The 18561-nt window shown below is 67.2% G+C and overlaps 6 protein-coding genes across 6 annotated transcripts; 2 read left to right on the forward strand and 4 right to left on the reverse strand.

Moving 5' to 3' along the window:
* Window positions 1-124: 124 nt before the first annotated feature.
* On the reverse strand, window positions 125-3494 carry PFL1_00707 (uncharacterized protein; the record flags this gene model as incomplete). The annotated part of the gene is made up of 5 exons (XM_007878209.1): window positions 125-509; window positions 583-1413; window positions 1495-2809; window positions 2909-3274; window positions 3383-3494. The coding sequence occupies 5 exons, from the start codon at window positions 3492-3494 to the stop codon at window positions 125-127; spliced, it is 3009 nt and encodes a 1002-aa protein (XP_007876400.1).
* An 863-nt stretch (window positions 3495-4357) lies between these two features.
* PFL1_00708 (uncharacterized protein) lies at window positions 4358-4768 on the reverse strand (the record flags this gene model as incomplete). Its single annotated transcript, XM_007878210.1, has 2 exons — window positions 4358-4563; window positions 4666-4768. The coding sequence occupies 2 exons, from the start codon at window positions 4766-4768 to the stop codon at window positions 4358-4360; spliced, it is 309 nt and encodes a 102-aa protein (XP_007876401.1).
* Window positions 4769-5669: 901 nt separating this feature from the next.
* PFL1_00709 (uncharacterized protein) lies at window positions 5670-6333 on the forward strand (the record flags this gene model as incomplete). Its single annotated transcript, XM_007878211.1, has 2 exons — window positions 5670-5940; window positions 6035-6333. 2 exons carry the CDS (start codon window positions 5670-5672, stop codon window positions 6331-6333), a joined length of 570 nt encoding a protein of 189 aa, XP_007876402.1.
* Window positions 6334-6600: 267 nt separating this feature from the next.
* PFL1_00710 (uncharacterized protein) lies at window positions 6601-10275 on the reverse strand (the record flags this gene model as incomplete). The annotated part of the gene is made up of 1 exon (XM_007878212.1): window positions 6601-10275. The coding sequence occupies one exon, from the start codon at window positions 10273-10275 to the stop codon at window positions 6601-6603; it is 3675 nt and encodes a 1224-aa protein (XP_007876403.1).
* Window positions 10276-10658: 383 nt separating this feature from the next.
* Window positions 10659-13002, forward strand: PFL1_00711 (uncharacterized protein; the record flags this gene model as incomplete). Its single annotated transcript, XM_007878213.1, has 3 exons — window positions 10659-10988; window positions 11099-12490; window positions 12643-13002. 3 exons carry the CDS (start codon window positions 10659-10661, stop codon window positions 13000-13002), a joined length of 2082 nt encoding a protein of 693 aa, XP_007876404.1.
* A 212-nt stretch (window positions 13003-13214) lies between these two features.
* PFL1_00712 (uncharacterized protein) lies at window positions 13215-17759 on the reverse strand (the record flags this gene model as incomplete). Its single annotated transcript, XM_007878214.1, has 2 exons — window positions 13215-13643; window positions 13794-17759. The coding sequence occupies 2 exons, from the start codon at window positions 17757-17759 to the stop codon at window positions 13215-13217; spliced, it is 4395 nt and encodes a 1464-aa protein (XP_007876405.1).
* Between the last annotated feature and the right edge of the window lie 802 nt (window positions 17760-18561).

The raw sequence follows: 18561 nt of genomic DNA on the forward strand, positions 1-18561 counted from the left end.
CGCTTGGCCCGCGCCGTCTGCTGGTCCTCGGTTGACGCTGCCCTCGTCGCTTGGCCCGCGCCATCTGCTGGTGCTCGGTCGACGCCGCCCCCGCCCCCCTCGAGGCTACCGCCACCATTCGAGATCAAGCCGTGCTGCGCTCCTTGGCCTCCTGCCTTGACGTGCCAGCCTCGGGGACGCTCGGCTCCCGGATCTGCCTCGACGGACCGGCCTCGGCCTCGTCCCTAGCGCTTGAGACCCAGGCGACGTAGGCGTCGCCCGACGGGAAGGTGCTGCGAAGATGGTCGATGTACGCGGCGACTTTGTGGTCGTCGTCCAGCTTCTTCAGAAGGTTCAGGCCCCTGAGCATAAGCCGAACGTTGCCGCGAACGTAGCCTTTGTCGTTGTCGAGGCGATCGAGCGAGATGTGCTCAAGGTCGAAGACCGCGCCGGTGCAGTCTCGCACGCGGCCGTTGCCGGCAAAGTTGCGAGCGACCATGTCCTCGACCTCGGCCTCCGTCAGACTGAATCTGTTGGATGGAATCAGGACCAATTCTGAATGAGTACCTGTCCACTCGAACTCGCCTGTTGCTTTGTACTTACTCCTTGATCTTCCCGGGCTTCTTGCCTTTCTTGATCGAGGTGTTCGTACTAGTCCTCTGGCTCCGCTTCTTCTCGAACCAGCTCCTGAAGTCGGCGCGGTCCTTGGCGTTCATCTTCAGCGGCACGAAGGGCGTCGGCTGGAGCATGCCATCTTCCAGAAGCGAGTCGCTTGTGTCGATGATCGATGGAATGATTACGGTTTCCATCTCTTCTTTGTCGAGGTCCGCTTTCGTCGCGTTGCATCCCCAGCATGTGCACTGTACGTTGCCTTCTTCGTAGCGTCCGCCGCGGACACCTGGCTCGATCCGATCGAACGAGGCGCGGTAGAAGGGATATCCGAGCCCCTGTGCATCCCATGCGGTAAGGACGACCCCGCACATCTCGCATATGCCGTCCGCCTCCTCGTAGGTCTTGACGAACAGATCGTACAATTCGTCGACCTCGGCGTCGCGATCCTTGTCCCCGTGGCTGCAGCCGCGAGCTCCGTCTTCCTCTCGGATGGTGTCAACTGCCTTTGAAGCCTTCAGACGGATATCGGTCCGGAAATTGAGGCGGCCTTGACCATGGTTGGCCTTGTTGGGGCAGACGCCCCCGACGAGCTTGAACCGGCCGTCGCAAGCGATGTTCAGGCAAAGGTTCTTCGCCTGCCGCTCACCACGCTTTTCTTTGTACAGTCTCTTGGTCTTGTCGGCGTGCTTTTCGTATTCTTGCCGAAGGGTTGGCGGAGCGAGGGCGGCAATTGAACGCTTCGAGGGGGGGAGGGGCGAGAGCAGAGCGTTGACGAGAAGCGTGGCCATCTCGTGGCGAGAATTCGCACCAGATGAGGCATTCCTGTCAGAAGCAGAGTGTCGGACTTGGTCAGCTCACACGGTGCCGGGATCTTCGCGTCGCGACAAGGAAGAGCGCACTCACAGGTAGTAAAAGCTCGGGTGCTCTGCGCTTTGGCGCAATGCGATGCAGGTCATGTATGCGAGCTCCATCTTGTTCCACTTGGATTCGACGAGAGCCACAGGATCTTTCACGACCTTGAGAAGCTTTGTGAGCTCCGGGATCATAGCCCAGGCGGCGTCCCCATCCTTCGCACCAGGGTCGATGTCGGCGGTGGATCTGCCGAGGAAATCCGTCATGCGCACCACATCAAAGATGTGCCCAGGGATAGCTTGTACTTCTTCGTCGAGGCTCTTGACGAACGCGATATCGTGCCTCCCCTTGCGCGCCATCAGAGCGGTCTCCAATTTGACTCGACCAAGCTCTCTCGCAGCGGAGATTACCCTGGGGCCGAGTTCCTCCCTGGTGCCCTTTGTGGATGACATTTGGCGACCAAGCTTTTTGGTGACCTGGGCGATCGTCTTGGCTCGCCCCCGTGTGCAGGTCTCTGTAAAGGCTTTGAGGATGGTGGATCCTGCGTCGGCTTGGGCGAGGGCGAGGAGCTGCCGAAGCGACTGAAGCTCGGCATAGCTGTCTGCGGCCTCCGCTGTCCAGACCGCTGGGCAGCCCTGGTATCGCTGCGAGAATTGCGATCGAGACATGCACTCGGGTATGAAAAGGATCCTGCTTTCGGGGCCGCCGATGTATACTGGCTTCCAGTGCACTACCGCTTCGTCTGACACGGCGGCCAGGACCAAGGGCAAGTGTCCCCCCTTGGCTACGACGTGCTTCTTGCGCGATCCTTTCTTTCTCGGTCCGATAGTGCTGCTGGATTCAGCGGCCTTGCTGGCCTCGGAAGCAAGTGCCTTGTCGACCCAGTTCGAATCGATGGCACTCGTCCCCTTCGGCTCCGTAGGCCCGTGGCAAGCGGAGGCGGTGCTGCCGAGCCAGTCTGCAAAGCTCACTTTGGGGCGGGTCGCCATGGCTGCAGCGATGATGGCGTCGACTTGATCGCCGGGCTCTCCACTCGCCGACGCTGCGCTTTTGGTGGTGACGGCCTCTTTGTCCCGGCTGCTGCCGCTGCTCGTGGTCTGCAGCTCTGCGCTTCTTACGCTGCTGGTGACGTTCAGCTCGGCGCTGCTGATGCTGCTCGTGGTCTCCGGCCCTGCGCTGCAGAGACCCATGAGCTCCTCAGGAAGACTGCTCTGGCTCATCGCCGCCGAAGGGAAGACCGATGCGGGATCGACACCTTCCTTGCTCGAGCCGCCGCCGCTGCACGATTGCGAGAAAAGGCTCTGCATTTCGACCGGCGAGGGAGCTGCTTCGTCTGGGTTGCTAGCTAGAGTCGAGATTTCAGTGTCTGAGTTTCGTGTACGGAGAGCACAGAAACGATGTCAGCATACAAGCTGATGGCAAGAAGCGAGGCCAGCCAAGCCACGGGGACGGAACAGCCGCTTACCTTGGGCGTGCGCGCGCTGTTGGCCGGTAGTAATGGCGCCGCTGCTCGTTTCCTGCGTGATGCGGGGGGTGGCGACGACGCTGCCACAGGCACTTTTGCTGCTGCGCCAGGAAAAGGGGGTGGGCAAAGAGATGGTGCTGCTGGGCATGGCGCTGCTTGAGCGCGGGACGCCTCGAGCCGTATCGACAGCGTCCTTGCTGGAGCTAACGCTGATCGAGCAGCCAGGTAGAGTACCGGCTGCTGCATCACGGCCGCTTGGGATCGCAGAGCCAGCGACGGTCTGCTTGTTGCCCGGAGTGAGGCTCGCGGGCTGAGCGAGGTTCGCGGGCTGAGCGAGATTCGCGGGCTGAGCGGTGTCGGTGGATGCTGCACGCACACACACATGATAAAGGACGGAAGACTTCAGTATGCTTGCTGCTGTAGACAGCTGCTGCAGGGGAAACGCGAGCAAAGGCAGACATCGGAGCGACTCACCTTCGGGACGGCGGCGCTGTTGGGGCCGGAGGAAGGCGTCGAGGCCAGGCTGGTCGGCCTCGCGCTTCCTCGGCGGCTTCTTGACGTAGTAGTTGGGTTTCATGCAGCTCATGATGTGAATGAAGATAGAGTCAATGCTGACGGTGAGGGAAGTGAGAGCAGTGAGGATGGTGTGGATGGTGTGGATGGTGAGGATGGTGAGGATGGTGAGGGTGACCGGGGGAGGGCAGGTGCGCCACCGAGCCTCGCCCCCCAAAAAAAAGGCAGGCGCTCGGGGGGCCGCCCTGTGAGGGTCAGGCAGGCCTCTCTGTGCCAGGCCGACCATCTGGCGCTTTCAAGGCCTGCCAGCACACGCACATCCCTTGTCAAGCTGCACTTGATACCGGCTCTTTTCAACCTGGGTGAGATGTGGCAGACTCTCCCTCGCAGCCAGGACCTTACCGACGAGACAGCGGCCTGAATCGAAGCGACCAGCAAAGGTGACATTTCGAGTGGGTGCGGCTACGAGAGGATCTCTGGAGGTGTGACTACGAGTCGAGCTATGGAGCATTGCGGCCAACAGTGTAGCACGCTGAGGGCCAAGGGCTCCTCGACCTGTGAGAAGAGGACTACCGCCGGAGACCGCCATGCCCCTTTTGTCGTCTCCTCTGATCCCCTGGCGACGAGGCGGGACATGGCTGCAAGAGCACGCGGGTGGACGAAAGGGGGGCGACGAAGGGGTGTGGCGGCATCAGCAAGACCTGCCTCTCGGATGCCCGGTGTCGATGCAAACGCGACGCATGGCGAGCGAGCCGTCGACTGGTCCCGCCTTGGTCCCACTCCCCTCGCTCTCCCTAGCCGCGCGAGCCCGGCTGGCATGCGGCGCTCCTTGCCGACGGCGCTTTTTGACAGCGGCATGACTGGCTACGTGGGCGCAAACGGATGGCGGGCCCCTGCCGAGGGTGTCGACCCACCTCAGACGACGCCTTGGCCGCCTCACTCGAGGGTGGACCACTTGACCCTCTTTGCCTTTGGATACTTGAGGCCGGTCTCTGCGTTGCGCTTGATGACGACGTCGATGTAGCCGCGTTCGTCGTCCTCGGGGATGCAGCAGGAGCAGACGCCGTAAAAGAAGCCGTCCCTCATGTTGTTCTCCTCCCGCCTCAGCATGTGCTCGTAAGTGTCAAAGATGCGCTTGAGGACTGCCGCGGGGCGCGCGACGGGGAGAGAGGGGGCGGTGTGGGGTCAGTCGCGGCGGTCGTCGTCGGCCGACCGTTAGTGGTCGGGGGCCAGGCTGCACGTACGCTCGATGGGGAGCTGCGAGAGCCTGCAGGTGGGGTCCTGCCAGCAAACGGCCTTGACCTCTTCGTAGAGGGCGGGAACCTCGGAGGCGAAGTGCTCGATCATGGCGGTGTGCGGCGGGCGTGGATTGGCGTGGCTCGGAGGGAGGCGCCGAGGGAGGCGCCGAGGGAGGCGCCGAGGGAGGCGCCGAGGGAGGAGGATGGGCGGGTGCGAGATGGAGGTCGAGGAGCAGCAGAGCGAGGGAGGCAGGACGCAGTCGAGTGAGAAGGGAGAGGAGGCAGGGGCGGAGGTGGTGGTGACGGGGTAGAGGGGGCCAGAGACCTCGCGGGCCAAGGGGTCGAGCGGGCCTGGTCGTCTGCCCGCGGGAGGCAGGCTGGCTGGCCCGCTGGCTGGCTGGTTGGCAGGCCAGACTCTTTCGGATCGGGCCCCGCTCCGCAGCTATCCAGGCCTGGTTCGAACTGAGCACAGCCTTGACGATCCCGCGAGGCGCGGCGAGGGCTGGTCGCCGTCGGGCTCGCGCGCCTACCAGCGTCGGTTTTGGCTACGCCTTGCCAGGCGGGGGCCAGGCCCGCTGCCGGCCCGCCCCGACGCTCGCTAGAGCTGCCAACTTGGTCCGTGGCTGCCCGTCCTCGCTGACACGGTGCACCTCGTTGTGAGCCTATTGGGTCTCCCGCGGCGAGACTGAGGTCCTCTGCGGCAGGTTGCAGACGTCGAGCTGGCGGATGGGGGTTGCCCTACCCTGGACTGGTCGGGAGCAGGCCGGGCCAGGCAAGGCTGTGCTGGGCCGCACCGCACCGCACCGCACCGCGCTGGCGTCAGGGTCCAGCCGCTCACGTCAAAGCGGGGCGCTGTTGGGCGCTCTCAAATTTCCCCCTTTCTTCCAGAGGTCGGCCGGCTCGCCTTCCCCACTCCTCCTCCACACCTTCCATCACAACCACCACAACCACCACCACCACCATCTTTGCCGCCCTTCGCTGCAACCTCCTCAATCACCACGGGGACCAACATGGCCGACCCTTCATCCTCCTCCTCTGCGGCACCGGCGACGACCGACACGTCGACGCCCAACTTGCTGCCGGGCGGCTTCCACGCCTTTGCGCCCCAGTCCGACTTTCTCGACAACTCGAGCACCAACTCGATCCGCCCGCTCACCGACGCCATCATCACCGTGCGCATCATCAAGAGCTTCGAGTTCAGAAGCATGAAGGCCTACGTCGTAAAGGGCATCGACCTCACAACCACCAGCGTCGCCGACCTCGAACAGCGCTGTGTCAATGGTGAGTGGCCCCATAGCCCCGCGCGAGCTGGTCCGACGAACGACCGAGCACGTCGCTCATCTCGAACCTCGCTGCTCTCAACCCCTCCTCGCAGAGGTCCGGACGAACCCCGCGTTCAAGGCGTTCCGCAGCTACGCGCCCAAGCTCGACACCCTCAAGCTCTACACGCGCGCCCACGGCAGCAAGACGACCAACCTCATCATCAACCTCGACCACCCGGAGTGGCTCCTCACCGACGACAACGTCGCCGCCATGGTGCCCGGCAAGTCGCGCGCCACGGCCACCCTCGCCGAGCTCGGCATCGAAAACGAGCACGAGCTCAGCCTCTTTAACCGCGACGAATACGAACGCTTCCTCGCCAACCCCGAGGTGCGGTGGGACAGCACCGGCTGACACGCCAGCGCCGACGTCGATCCGATACCGTTACCGATACCATAGAGGTGGCCGAACGGCCGAGTCTTCCTACAACGAAACGGGCTTGCGCATGCAGTACGGCATCAGACGGGATGTGACCAGACCAGACAAACGGGCCGCGCGGGGGGGGGGGGGGGGGATGCATCGACTTGCATGCGTCTATTGCGGGATGGCTAGGCCTCTGCCGGTGAGTACACCGGCGTCCGTGCAGTGTTCTATGCTACCTGACGCGCTCGCTCCCCTGCGCTACGCCACCTCCCTGACCACGAGCGCCGACCGCAGACCCGCCTGCACGGTGGCGGCCACCTCGACGGTGAAGCGCGCGCCCGTCTTTGGCGACCACTTCTTTGCGTCCCAGATCATGTCGGCCGTCATGCCCAGGCCTTCGACCTGGACGCGCAGGCGGGCGCCCAGCGTCAGCGAGTTGATGCGCACGTGGGCGAGCGTGAGGACGGCCTGGTGCGGGCCGAGGATGCGCGCGTCGGCCTCGGTGGCACGCCCCTCGCGGCGACGCTGCAGCGCGTCCTCGATGGCGCGCAGGATCCACGCGCGGCTGGCGGCGCGGTTGAGCTGCTTGGAGAGGAGCTCGGAGCGCTCAAACTGGCCCAGCCGGTGGCGCAGCTCGGTGCGCGAAAACGCCAAGGGTCGGCCGAGGAGCGACGACTTGAGCTGCCAGTGCGCCACCATGTCCGGGTACCGGCGCAGCGGCGACGTGGCGCGGATGTAGCCGCCCTTGGACAGCGCGTCCGCGCCGACGGCCAGGCTCTCGCGGTTGCAGATGCCCATGGCAAAGTGCTCGCCGGAGTGGTCGCTGTACTGGCCCTGCGGGATGGTGAGGTCCTCGATGATCATCTTTTCAAAGTCGACGCCGCCCGTGTCCGGGTCGCGCATCGCCAGGATTCGCTCGAGGTCCTTGGGGTCCTCGGGCCGCGGCTGGAGGCGGTACGGCAGCGGCACGTCCCTCTGCTCGCCAAACGCTCCCGCCACCCGTCCCGCGAGCAGCATCAGCTCCGCGACGAGGAACTGCGACGCGTGCACGCTCGGGTCCTCCTGCACCGACAAGACCGACAGCGACACGTCGGGCGAGCCCGTGTAGAAGCGCGGGCCGTCAAGGCGCGCGGAGGACACCATCGTGTCCGGGAGCGGCAGCGGCGAGAGCGAGAGCGACGCGCTGCGGCGCCACGCGTTGATGGCCGTGCCCCGGATCCTCGCGGCGGCGAGCGCACGAGCGATGCGGTGCAGCCGGACCAGGTCGCCGCTGGCCGACGACTGCCGCAGCATCTCGTTGACGCGGTCGTAGGACACGACGTTGACGTTGTGCACCCATGCCGGCCGGACGTGGAAGTCGTCGACCTGGCCGTTGCGCGCGTCGATCTTGGCGCTAAATGTCATGACGCGCTGCCCCTGGCCCGCCCGCGTCGACTCGGCCGTCGGGGCGCGCAGTCCGACGCCGGCACTGACAAAGTCGTCGGGCAGCAGCGCCCAGCGCGCCTCGGGAAAGTAGAGGGTGCTGAAGCGTCGGCGCGCGCGCGTGGCCAGCGCGTCGTCGGGCCGCATCGAGGCCGTCGGGTCGGCGATGTGGACGTGCACCCACGCCTGGTCCTCGCTGCCCGCGATCGGCTCGATCGAGATGCCGTCGTCGAGCTCAAAGGCGCCGGCGTCGTCGATGACGTAGACCGGCAGGTCCTTGCCAAAGTCGTGTCGGATCGCCTCGACGTCGGCGTCGATGCCGAGCTGGTAGGCCGAGGAAGGTGAAGGAGTAGTCGATGCCGAGGCGACGGGGGCGGTCGTCTCCTCGGACCCGTGCGGCTCCGGCTGCCCGTCGCCCTCACCCGAGACGAGGGTACGGAAGGTGGTGTCGAGGCGGAGGGGGTTGTGCCACGGAGCGAGGTAGCCAACGTCCTTGAGGAAGCGGAGGACGAGGGCATGCTGCAGGTCGGGCCCCGCCAGGATGACGCCGCCGAGCTCTCGGAGGATCTCGTAGGCGTGGGCGTCGAGCTCCGACGCCGGCGAGGCAGTGGCGGCCGCCTCGGAGGCAGTGGTGGTCGCCGGCGACAGCTCGGCCGACGACGTGGGGGAGGCGGGGAAGAGCAAGGTGTCGGCGGCCTCGTCGAGCTCCATGTCTGGCCTGCCCGCCGGATGCGGCCGGACGCGGATGTGGGCGCCGGCGCGCTTGAGGATCTCCATGGCGATGCTGCCGTGGGTGTCGTCCTGGATGGCCCGTCGGCTGCCGAGGCTGGCCTCGAGGAACGAGAGGATCAGGCGGTCCTCGTCGGACCACTGGACGTCGAGTCCCTCGGCGTCGATGCGGCGGGGCGGGCCGTCACCGCGGTACGGGTGGGCGGCGGACCAGGCCATGACGGTGCGCGCCTTTGCGCAGAAGGCGTCGATGTGCGACTGGGCCTCGGAGCCCGGGGCCGACTTGACCCAGCGCTCGAGGACGCGCAGCGTGCGGCGCTCCTCTGGGCTCCGGCAGGTGTAGAGCTGGCTGGTGCGGTGCGAGAGCGTGTCTGCGAGGAAGTGGGTGGGCGTGTCCATGAGGAGGGTGTGGGCGGCGAGCATCGTGGCCACCGTGATGGGGTCCCGCCGCGCCTGGCCGTCGGCACCGGTGCGGGCGAGGCGGTCCTGCATGAGCCGCGTGGCCTCGTAGGTGGTGATGGTGCCCGTGGCGAGGTCCATCCTGTCCGAAGGGACGTGCGCGGAACGGGTGCTGCCGCCGACGTTGTCGTCGTCGAGGAAGAGGGATCGGAAGGCGGGGAGGAGCCTCTGGACCTCGAGGACCTTTTGGCGCTCAATGATGCGGAGCTTGTTGCAGATCGAGGCGCGCGCCTCGAAGCGGGGCTCGTCGATGGGCTCCTCGGTGGCGGGGGTCGCTTCGCCGGGGGCCGACTGGCCGGCGCTGCCGCTGGCGTCGTGCGGGTCGTGTGCGCCGTCCGAGGTCGAGGGCCCGTCGAGGTTCGAGGAGCTGACGTGGGAGCGCGTGGCGGCGGCGGCGCGGTAGGTGAGTCCGCGCTCGACCATGCGGGGCACCTGTATCATGACGTCGGTGTCGCGCGAGATGGTGACGACGCCCGTCGAGAGGAGGACAAAGATTTCGCCGTCGAGGCGCAGCACCTTTTTCTTCTTGTGGGCCTCGACCTGCGAGGCGGACGCCGAGGCGGGCAGGTCGCGCTCGTCGTCGGGCTTGGGCAGGACGATTCCGATGGCGCTGATGCCCGCGGTGCGGATCTCGACAAAGTCGCCGGCCTGGATGCGGCGGGGAGGGTAGAGGAAGTGGTCGAGGTAGAGGGCGTCGTCGGCGTCGTCTGGGCCGACGCCGGCGTCTTCGCGGGTGACGAGGGGCTGGTTGAGGCGGCCGGCGGTGTGGCCGCCGAGGAGGGCGTTGACGTCCATGGCGTGCCTACGGAGCCTCGCCTCTGCCTTGGCCTTTGCTTCGTCGCTGAGCTTTGGCCTGCCGAGGTTGCGGCTGGACGAGGAGCCGGGAGAGGGCTTCCACCCGGCGTAGGGGTCGGAGCCCGAGGGTGCGCGGACGGGCGGGTTGCCGAGCTTTGCGGCATTGAGGAGCTTTTCGGTGATGCGATCCCTGCGTCGCTGTTCTGCGTTGTCGAGGTCGGCGTCGGTGTGGGCTTGGGCGTCGGCTTCGGTTTCGAGGGCGGTGGTGTTAGGGGTGGGGTAGAGTTGGTCGAGGTCGCGGAAGCGCTTTTCGAGGTCGTAGGCGGGACGAGGCGACGAGGATGAAGAGGAGGGATCGCCTGATCCGTTCTTGTTGCGGTTGTTGCGGCGTGCGTTTGCAGAGTCCTTGCCTGATCGGAGGAGGGGCGGGCCGGACGAGTGCAGCTGGCGGTGTAGGATGACGAGGAGGGATGCGGCGAGCGAGGGGGCGCCCCGTGCTGCGGCCGCTGACCTGCGAGCTGCGAGCATGTTGGAAGTGGTGCAGTGCTCCGACCTGAGGCAGCTGGGCGGGATGGCGGGATGGCGGGATGGCGGGATGGCGGGAAGGTTGGTGGTGGTGGTGGTGGCGGTCGAAGATGACCACAGTTCTTCCTGCTCCACTCGACATTTTCGGCTGCCTCGGCGGTGGGGCCGAGGCTGCCTCTGCCGGCCGAGAGCACCTTGCCCTCGCTTCTCCACCCAGCCATGGGCCCTTTGGAATTTTTGGCAGGCGTGGCGAGGCCACGGCAGGCCAACTTTTTCTCCCGCAGCGGGAGTTGGCAGGTTCCCACCCACCCTTGGCTGCTCCTTCTCTGCTCGCCATCACCTTCACCTTCCACCGACCCCTCGACTGGCCGGCCACTGCCCCCACCATGTCGCACTCGCCGCCAACACACACGCATGTCGCCGCTGCGGCGGAACGCGCCGTCGACGACCATGCCGACGACCACACCCAAGCTGCACCCTCCTCGTCCAAGCAGCCAACTGCCCAGCACGGCTTCAACGCCTTTGCACACCTCCTCGACCCTCGCATCCTCCGCAGCCTCGCAGCGCTTGGTTTCGGCTCGCCCACCCCCGTACAGAAGGAGGCCATCCCTCTCGCCCTGGCCGGAAAGGACATCCTCGCACGCGCGAGCACCGGCAGCGGAAAGACGCTCGCCTACGGCCTCCCAGTCCTCCAGAAGGTCATTGACGCAAAAAAGGTGAGCATCGCCAGTCCTTGGCGCTCCAGCCAAGTACAGACGCAGCCCCTTCTCACCGTACTCTCTCCCCCCCCTTCCCCTTACCCCCTACCCGCTCCCCCCGCCACCAGTCCCTGTCCCGCTCCGACCCGGCCTACCAGGCCACCCGCGCCGTGGTCCTCGTCCCCACCCGCGAGCTCTCGGAACAGGTCACGGGCCAGATTGGCGCTCTCCTCGAGTACTGCAGGGACCAGGTCTCGATTGCCAACATCGCACGCGACGCCTCGAGCTCCGTCCAGAAGCTCCTCCTCTCGGAGCGCCCCGACATTGTCGTCGCCACCCCCTCGCGCGCCCTCGCCTACCTTCAGTCAAAGTCGCTGCACCTCGCCGCCTCGCTCGAGTCGCTCGTCATCGATGAGGCCGACCTCATCCTCTCGTACGGCCACGACGACGACGTCCGCGCCCTCCTCGGCGGCGGCTTCCTCCCCAAGTCGTTCCAGTCCTACCTCATGTCGGCCACCATGACGTCCGACGTTCAGAAGCTCAAGGGCCTCGTCATGCGCAACCCGGCCATCCTCAAGGTGCAGGACGACGTCGCCACCGCCTCCAACCTCACCCAGTACTACGCCACCGTGTCCGAGGAGGACAAGTTCCTCCTCACCTACGTCATCCTCAAGCTCCGCCTCATCAAGGGCAAGTGCATCCTCTTTGTCAACGACGTCGACCGCTGCTACCGCCTCCGCCTCTTTCTCGAGCAGTTTGGCCTCCGCTCCGTCGTCCTCAACAAGGAGCTCCCCATCAACTCGCGCTTCCACATCGTCCAGGAGTTTAACAAGGGCGTCTACGACTACCTCATCGCCACCGACGAGACCAGCATCCGCACCGCCGAGCGCGACGACGACGACGAGGAGGGGGAGGAGAAAGGAGCGGACGCCAGCGACGATGACGACGACAATGACAACGCCACCGCCGAGGCGAAGCAGAGCGACGAGGATCCCACCGCGACACCGTCCAAGAAGCGCAAGCGGGACGCAGCGGCAAAGTCTGCGGCCGCCGACGTCGCCTCATCGAGCAAGAGCAAGAACGGCGGCGGCGGCACCGGCACCGGCACCGGCAAGAGCGCCGAGTTTGGCGTGTCGCGCGGCATCGACTTTGTGGCCGTGTCGTGCGTCATCAACTTTGACCTGCCCACGTCGGTGCGCTCCTACACGCACCGCGTCGGGCGAACGGCACGCGCCGGCGCGACGGGCACGTCGCTCTCGTTTGTGGTGCCGGCCGACATGGTGCGGAAGCACAAGATCATTGCGTCGCCCACGTCGGCGCTCGACGCCAAGGTGTGGCCGCGCATCGAGCGGGCGCAGCGGGCGCGCGGCGGCGTAAAGGAGTGGAAGTTTGACAAGAAGCAGGTCGAGGGGTTCCGCTACCGCATGCAGGATGCGCTGCGGAGCGTCACCAAGCTCTCGATCCGCGAGGCTAGGATCCGGGAGCTCAAGGAGGAGGTGCTCAAGAGCGAGAAGCTAAAGGTGCGTTGCGGCGAGGTCGCGCGGTCGTCGTGGGTTTCTCTCTTCCGCTCTCTGTCCTGGCGGTCACTGACTCACACACACACTCTCTCTCTGCTTCTCTCCTCCCCTTTTCTCGTCCTCGCATCAACCCCTCCTCGTCTTGGGATCAACAGGCCTTTTTCGAAGACAACCCAACGGACCTAGCCTACCTACGTCACGACAAGATCCTGGGCAAGCAGACGCGGCTCCAGGCGCACATGAAGCACGTACCCTCGTACCTCCGTCCCCGCATCGTCGGCATCAAACCCAGCCCCTCGTCCTCCTCTTCCTCCATCAACGAAGGAGCAGGAAAGGACGGCGAGGTTGGGTTCGTCGCCAAAAAGGCAAAGACCCAACGTGGTCGTGGTGCGGGTGCGGGTGCGGGGAGAGGTAGAGGTGGTGCTGCTCGAGGGCGGGGAGGCCGGGGTGGAAGAGGGGGAGCGGGCGGTTCGAGGGGTAAAAAGTCCGACCCATTGCGCAAGTTCGGAAAGTAGACACGCCCACCGCCGCCGCCGCCTTGGGCGCGAGGCCAGCATGCTCCGCGCGGTCAGCCCCGCTCTGCAAGTAGCAAGCAGGGGGGGGGGGGGGGGGGAGAGGGCAGCAGTCGAGTGGTTTCGTATCTGTATAGCATCCAATCGCCATCATTCAAAACAGGCGACGGCCAGGCGTCGATCCATCAGCCATCTTGGCTCCCGCCCATCCCCATCTAACGTTGACGCGACTCGACCGCCTTGACCTCCTCACGCGGGCCAGCGACGGGGACCTGCCAGAACCACCGTTGTCGTGCCTCCTTTGCCCCGTCCGCCTGCTTCTCCTTCTGCACCACCGCCAGCACCACCTCCTCGTCTTCGCCATCCCTCCTGTCCTTTTTCCTGTTCGGCGCACCCGCCTCGTCCTCTCCCTCAGCGGCACCTTTTCGCTTCCGGTCCAACGCCGCAGCGACATCGCCGAGCCGGACGAGACCGAGGTCGCCGATACGCTGCGCGCGCAGCGCCTCCTCGACGCGGTCGGCGACGCCCCCATCGTCGTCGTCGGCGAGGTTGCACGAGTCGATGAGGAGCTGCATCTTGAAGCGCGCCGCCTGGTCGATGCGCGCCTTTGCGCGGCGTCGCGACGGGCCGGATGCGAAGCCGGGCTGTTGAACCGCACGCAGACGAACGGACGAGACAAGACGGGACGGAACGTCGGCGCGTGCGTGAGAGAGAAACGAGCAGAGGGGTCAGTCGGCATCCACATGGAAGACAGCGCTATTCGAGAGGCCATGTAGGCGAAAGGGCCCACTCACCTGCTTAAGCTCGACGCTCTCGACGACCAGGCTGACGCCGTCGTGGGTGTTGCCCCAGCTGCGGCTCTTGATGCCTCCGCGCTGGCAGCCCTTGTACGCGATCAGCTTGGGCGCGATGCGCAGGATGACCGACAGGTCCGCCGGTCGGTTCGCGGGCCCTGCCCGAAGGCCATTCTCGTGCCCGGCGGAACCGCCTTCCTTGTCGCCGCCGCCGCCGCCGCCGCCCGTAGAGGCACCATTGGTGACCTTTGCTGCGTCATCGACGGCCGAAAGACCGTTCCAGGCGCGCGCGGCTCGGCCCGGCGGCACCCACGCCGGCACGCCCTCGGGCTCGAGCGAGGGGCCCTCGACCCAGCCGGCGTGGACACACATTGCCAGGATGTCGCTGTCGTCGGTATAGACGTCGGTGCCCCACAGCTTGCGCCGCAGCAGCGGCGAGAGGCGCCAGAAGCGCCAGGGAGACGCCGGTGCCGGGGCGGCGCCCGCGGCGGAGCCAGCGTCGCTTCCCCGCTTGCCGGCATCAGCCTCAGCGCCTGCCTTGTCCACCTGGCCCTCGGTCGACGCTGCCGGTGCAGGGGCTCGGGGACGTTGCCGTCGACGGTGGTCCCGGAAGAGGGCAGCCTCGGCGATGCGCTCCTCGATCCGCATCTCGAGGCTCATCCGGGCATGCTCCTTGCCCCTCCAGCCGAGCTTCCAGCCGTTGCCACGGCCTTCGAGCGCCTCTTTGCCGTCGGGGCCTTCCATCATGGCCTGCAGCGCCTCGCCCATCTCGCGGCGGTCCAGGGCCTGCCGCTCGAGCTTGACAAACTCGTCCCAGCTCGGCCCGCCGCGACCGGTGTGGCTCAGCAGGTCGCCCGAGATGCGCACCTCGATGGTGGCACCGACATTCTTGGCCAGCAGCTCGGCGGGAAAGAGCGGGTCGATGGTCGGGTCGTAGAGCCACGAGCCCAGGTGGCGCACCGGGCGGCCCTTGTCCATGCCGATGAGGTGGCGCGGCAGCGGGTCCCGCGGGTTCGCGACGACGGGCAGCGGGCGTGGGATGTCGACTTCGGCTTGGGCTGGGGCGGCTGGGGCCTTTGCCTTGGCATTGGCAGCGGCCACCTCGTCTCCAGCAGGCTGTGCTTCTGCTGCGTCGGCCATGCTCACGTCGGCGTCGGGCGCGGCGACAGTGGCGCCTGCCTGCGGCTCACCTGCGCCGGCAGGCGCGGACCCGGCCTCGGGCTCGGGCTCCGAGGCGACGTCGAGGGGCAGCCGCTGCAGACGCCGGATGGCCTCGTCCCGCTCGCAAAGCTCGAGGTACAGCCAGACGGGCTCGCTGTCGACCCGCGGTCCAGCGTTGAGGTCCCTTGGAACATGCTGCTGTGGTGGCGCTGGGACCGGCATCCCAAACGCCGCGGCCGGGTTGACGCCGGGCGGCAGCACGACTCCGGGCGGATAGCCTGCCACGGCCGCTTGCTGCACCGCTGCCTGGATCTCTGCCACGGTCGGTGGCCGTCCAAACGCCTGCTGGTGCGCCGCCACAAACGCCTGATCCCGAGCGGCAGCCATCATCGCGTCCTCGAAGCTGCCCGGCGGGGGGCGGAGCGAGAAGGGCAGGTCGCCGATGGCCTGGCCGCGCATCTGCACCGCTTGGGCCTGCGCCTGCGCCTGGGCCTGGGCCTGAGCGTGGGCTCGTTCCAGCTCCAACTCCCTCTCGCGCTCCCGCTCCCTCTCTCGCTCCCTCTCGCGCTCGCGTTCGCGCTCCCGCTCCCGTTCCAGCGCCAGCTGCTTCTCGGCCTGCTGACGCTCCTTGCGCCTCTCGCGCTTCTCCTGCTCGCGCTCCCTGTCGCGGAGCAGCTTGTTCTCCCGCTCTATGGCAGCCTCGCGCTGTTCCCGCTCCCGTTCGCGTTCACGCTCGCGCTCGCGCTCGTGCTCGAGGGCGTACGGGGACGCCGGCCGCACCTGGCCCTTGCCAGTTGCGGAGAGCGGCGGTCCGTCACGAAGCCCGCCCGGACCGTGAGCGCGCTCGCCTGGCGGGAGGGATGCTGCGAAGGGCGGAGGAGGGAGCGATGACGGGGCGCCCGGTTCGTGCTTGAGAGTCGGCGGGCCGTGGGCAGAAGCAACCTGCGGCCCCGTAGATGGTGGAGGTGGACCGGCGCGAGGAGGTCGGTCGTAGTCCGGTAGGCTATCGCGGCCGCCGCCGGCTGCGTAACCGCCAGGCGTCGAGACGGAGCCCGGCGGTGGCGGCGGCAGAGGACCAGCATCCCTATGGCCATAAGGTGGCTTCTCCCAGTCACGGTCGCGCTCCCGAGCGGCCTGGTTCGGCGCCTGCAGCTTCGTCTTGTCCTTGCGGCGATCGCCAGTCGATCTGCCCTGAGCCGGGCTCACGGGCCGGTAATCGGGAGCGCCAGTTGCGCTGGGAGGCGGGCCTCGGCCGTCGTAGTGGGGCCGGAGAGGCTGCGCCGCGGCGGGAGGAGGCAAGGGCCCCCTGCCCGCAGAGCCTGGGGAGACGGGCTGCGGCGGGAGCGGCGGCGGCCCATAGCGCTCGTACGGCCCTTCGTCCATCATCATGGCCTCCGGCGGGATCGGACGGCCGTAGCGATCCACGAGCATCTCCCTCTCGCGCTCGCGATCTCGGAGGCCGCGTTCGCGCTCCCGCTCCCGCTCGCGTTCCCGGAGCCGGTACTCGCGCTCTCGGTCCCGTTCCCGCTCAATGTCGTCGTACATGCCGTAGCCGGCAGCTGCGCGGCTGCGTTCGGGCGAGCGGCTTGGCGGTAGCATGGCGTGATGCTGTGGCGGCGGAAGCGGTGCTCCCATCTGTGGGCCGCCAGTCGCCGGCGGACCCGGCTGACGAGGGTGGTCGTCAAAGTGGCCCATGTAGGGCGGAGGCTGTTGTCGATCCCGGCCCGAAGCGGCCAGAGGAAGTTCGCTGCCACTCAGCTCGCGGCTGTGACGGCTGCGGTGGGCGGCGAGGACGGGGCTCTGGCGAGGTGGTAGTGCGTTGGGTGCCATCTCGCGCGGGCTGGGCCCCGGTCCAGGGGGAGGGCCGTGGTAGCGAAGGTCGCCGCTGGGCACCCTGGTGTGGGTCGAAGCCCTCTCTCCGGGCCCGGCCGATGCGCTGGCATGCGCTGGAGGCCTGTGCGAGGCGCGCCAGTTGTGCTCCCGCTCGCGTTCGCGCTCGAGCTCCAGCTCGCGCTCGCGCTCCATCCAAGAGGCCGGCGCCATGTACTCGTCGCCTGCCGAGCCGCTCCACTTGCGACGCGGCGGCAGTTGCGTCGACGGGCTCGAGGTCGTGGTGCCGGGTGCGGTCATCGACAGCGGCGGAGACCTCCTGTCGCCTCCTCCTGCCATCATGGACGGAGGTGGCGGCCCGGACGCGTAGGCGCTGCGGCCTCTGTCGCGATCCCGCTCGCGGTCACGCTCCCGTTCCCAGTCCCTTTCGCGGTCGCGGTCGAGGCGGGGCAGCGGCGGACGCGACTCGGGGCTCTCCTGCATCGCCCTGGCCGAAGGCCCGAGGATCGAGCTCATGCTCATCGGGTCGGAGCGAGGTGACGGAATGGGCGCCGATTGCCTCCAGCGGTCGCGACCCGAGGGGGCCTCGTCGCGGTGGAGGGGCGGGGGCGCCGGGTAGGCGTAGGGCCCCTGGCCGGCCGACGCGGGCGGAGGCGACGGCGGCAGTGATCCGGCATACTGCGCCCTCGGCGGCGGAAGGGACCCGGCGCCGTAAGCCGAGGTGGGCGAGCGCTGGCCGCGGTGCAGGGGCGGTGCGGCCTGGGTGATTGGAGGTGCCGATCCGTGGCCAGGATGGTGCTGGCCGTGGTGGTGGCCGGCCTGGTGAGGCTGCCGATGGTGGTGGTGGTGACGGGACTGCTGCTGGTGCTGCGACGCGAGTGGCGGCGGCGCATGGGCCGAATGGCTGGACGGCGGCCGATTGCTGCCCCCTTGGCCGCCGGGGGAGCCGGCAGCGGCGTGGTCGTCTCGGTTCATGGCAGAGAGCTGATACGACCGCAGGTGTGCCTGAGGGGCGAGTGGCGAGGTGAGAGTCTAGTGGAGCTGCAGCACGAGATGAGATAGAGTCCCTGCCTGTGCTGATGGCTCGAGCGGTGAGGCGTTCCGATGCGCCAGCAAGCAAGTCAGTCGGTTCGTCGTCGAGGAGCGCAGTCCGGGTCGGTCCGTTGCCGCGTGCAGAGATGCGAATGGTGCGGATGTCCCGAGCAGAAGGGCAAGGGTATAGGCAGGTTCGATGACCGGATCAAGCCGGCATAACGCTGGTGTCCTCGGGTCGGGAAGCTGCCGAAGCTGGCGTGCGGATGGCAACCGGTCGCCGTGCCCGTAGTCTATCTGGCCGGCAGTCGAGGGAGGTGACCAAGAAGCAATAATCCAGATCGAACAGCTGGCTGTCTGGCCGGCTGACGGGCTGACCGCGCGTCGAGTGGCCGGGCCACGAGAGAGTCCGCCGCGTCGAGGATGTCGGGAACAAGAGCAAGGAAGACGCCGGTGGGGGGGCTCGAGGCTTCCTCGGGAGACGGCGAGCAGGGACGAGGGAAAGATGCAGAGGACAGAGACGGGGGCGACGCAGATGGCGGAAAAAGCAAACGCCTGCGGAGATGCGGCGCGAGGTTGGGATGTAGTGGTTGGTGATGGTGGTGGTGGTGGTGGCCGTGGTAGTGGTAGGGCGGTGGAGACGGCTCGCGGGTTGGGCGGATGGCGAGGCAGCAGGACGAGGGCCCGAGAAGCCCGCCCGACTGAACGGAGGAAGAAGCGGCGGGCGCCGTCAGCCGGTCGCAGG

This window comes from Pseudozyma flocculosa, assembly GCF_000417875.1.
Source record: "Pseudozyma flocculosa PF-1 unplaced genomic scaffold scaffold00002, whole genome shotgun sequence".
Classification (NCBI taxonomy): Eukaryota; Fungi; Basidiomycota; class Ustilaginomycetes; order Ustilaginales; family Ustilaginaceae; genus Pseudozyma; species Pseudozyma flocculosa.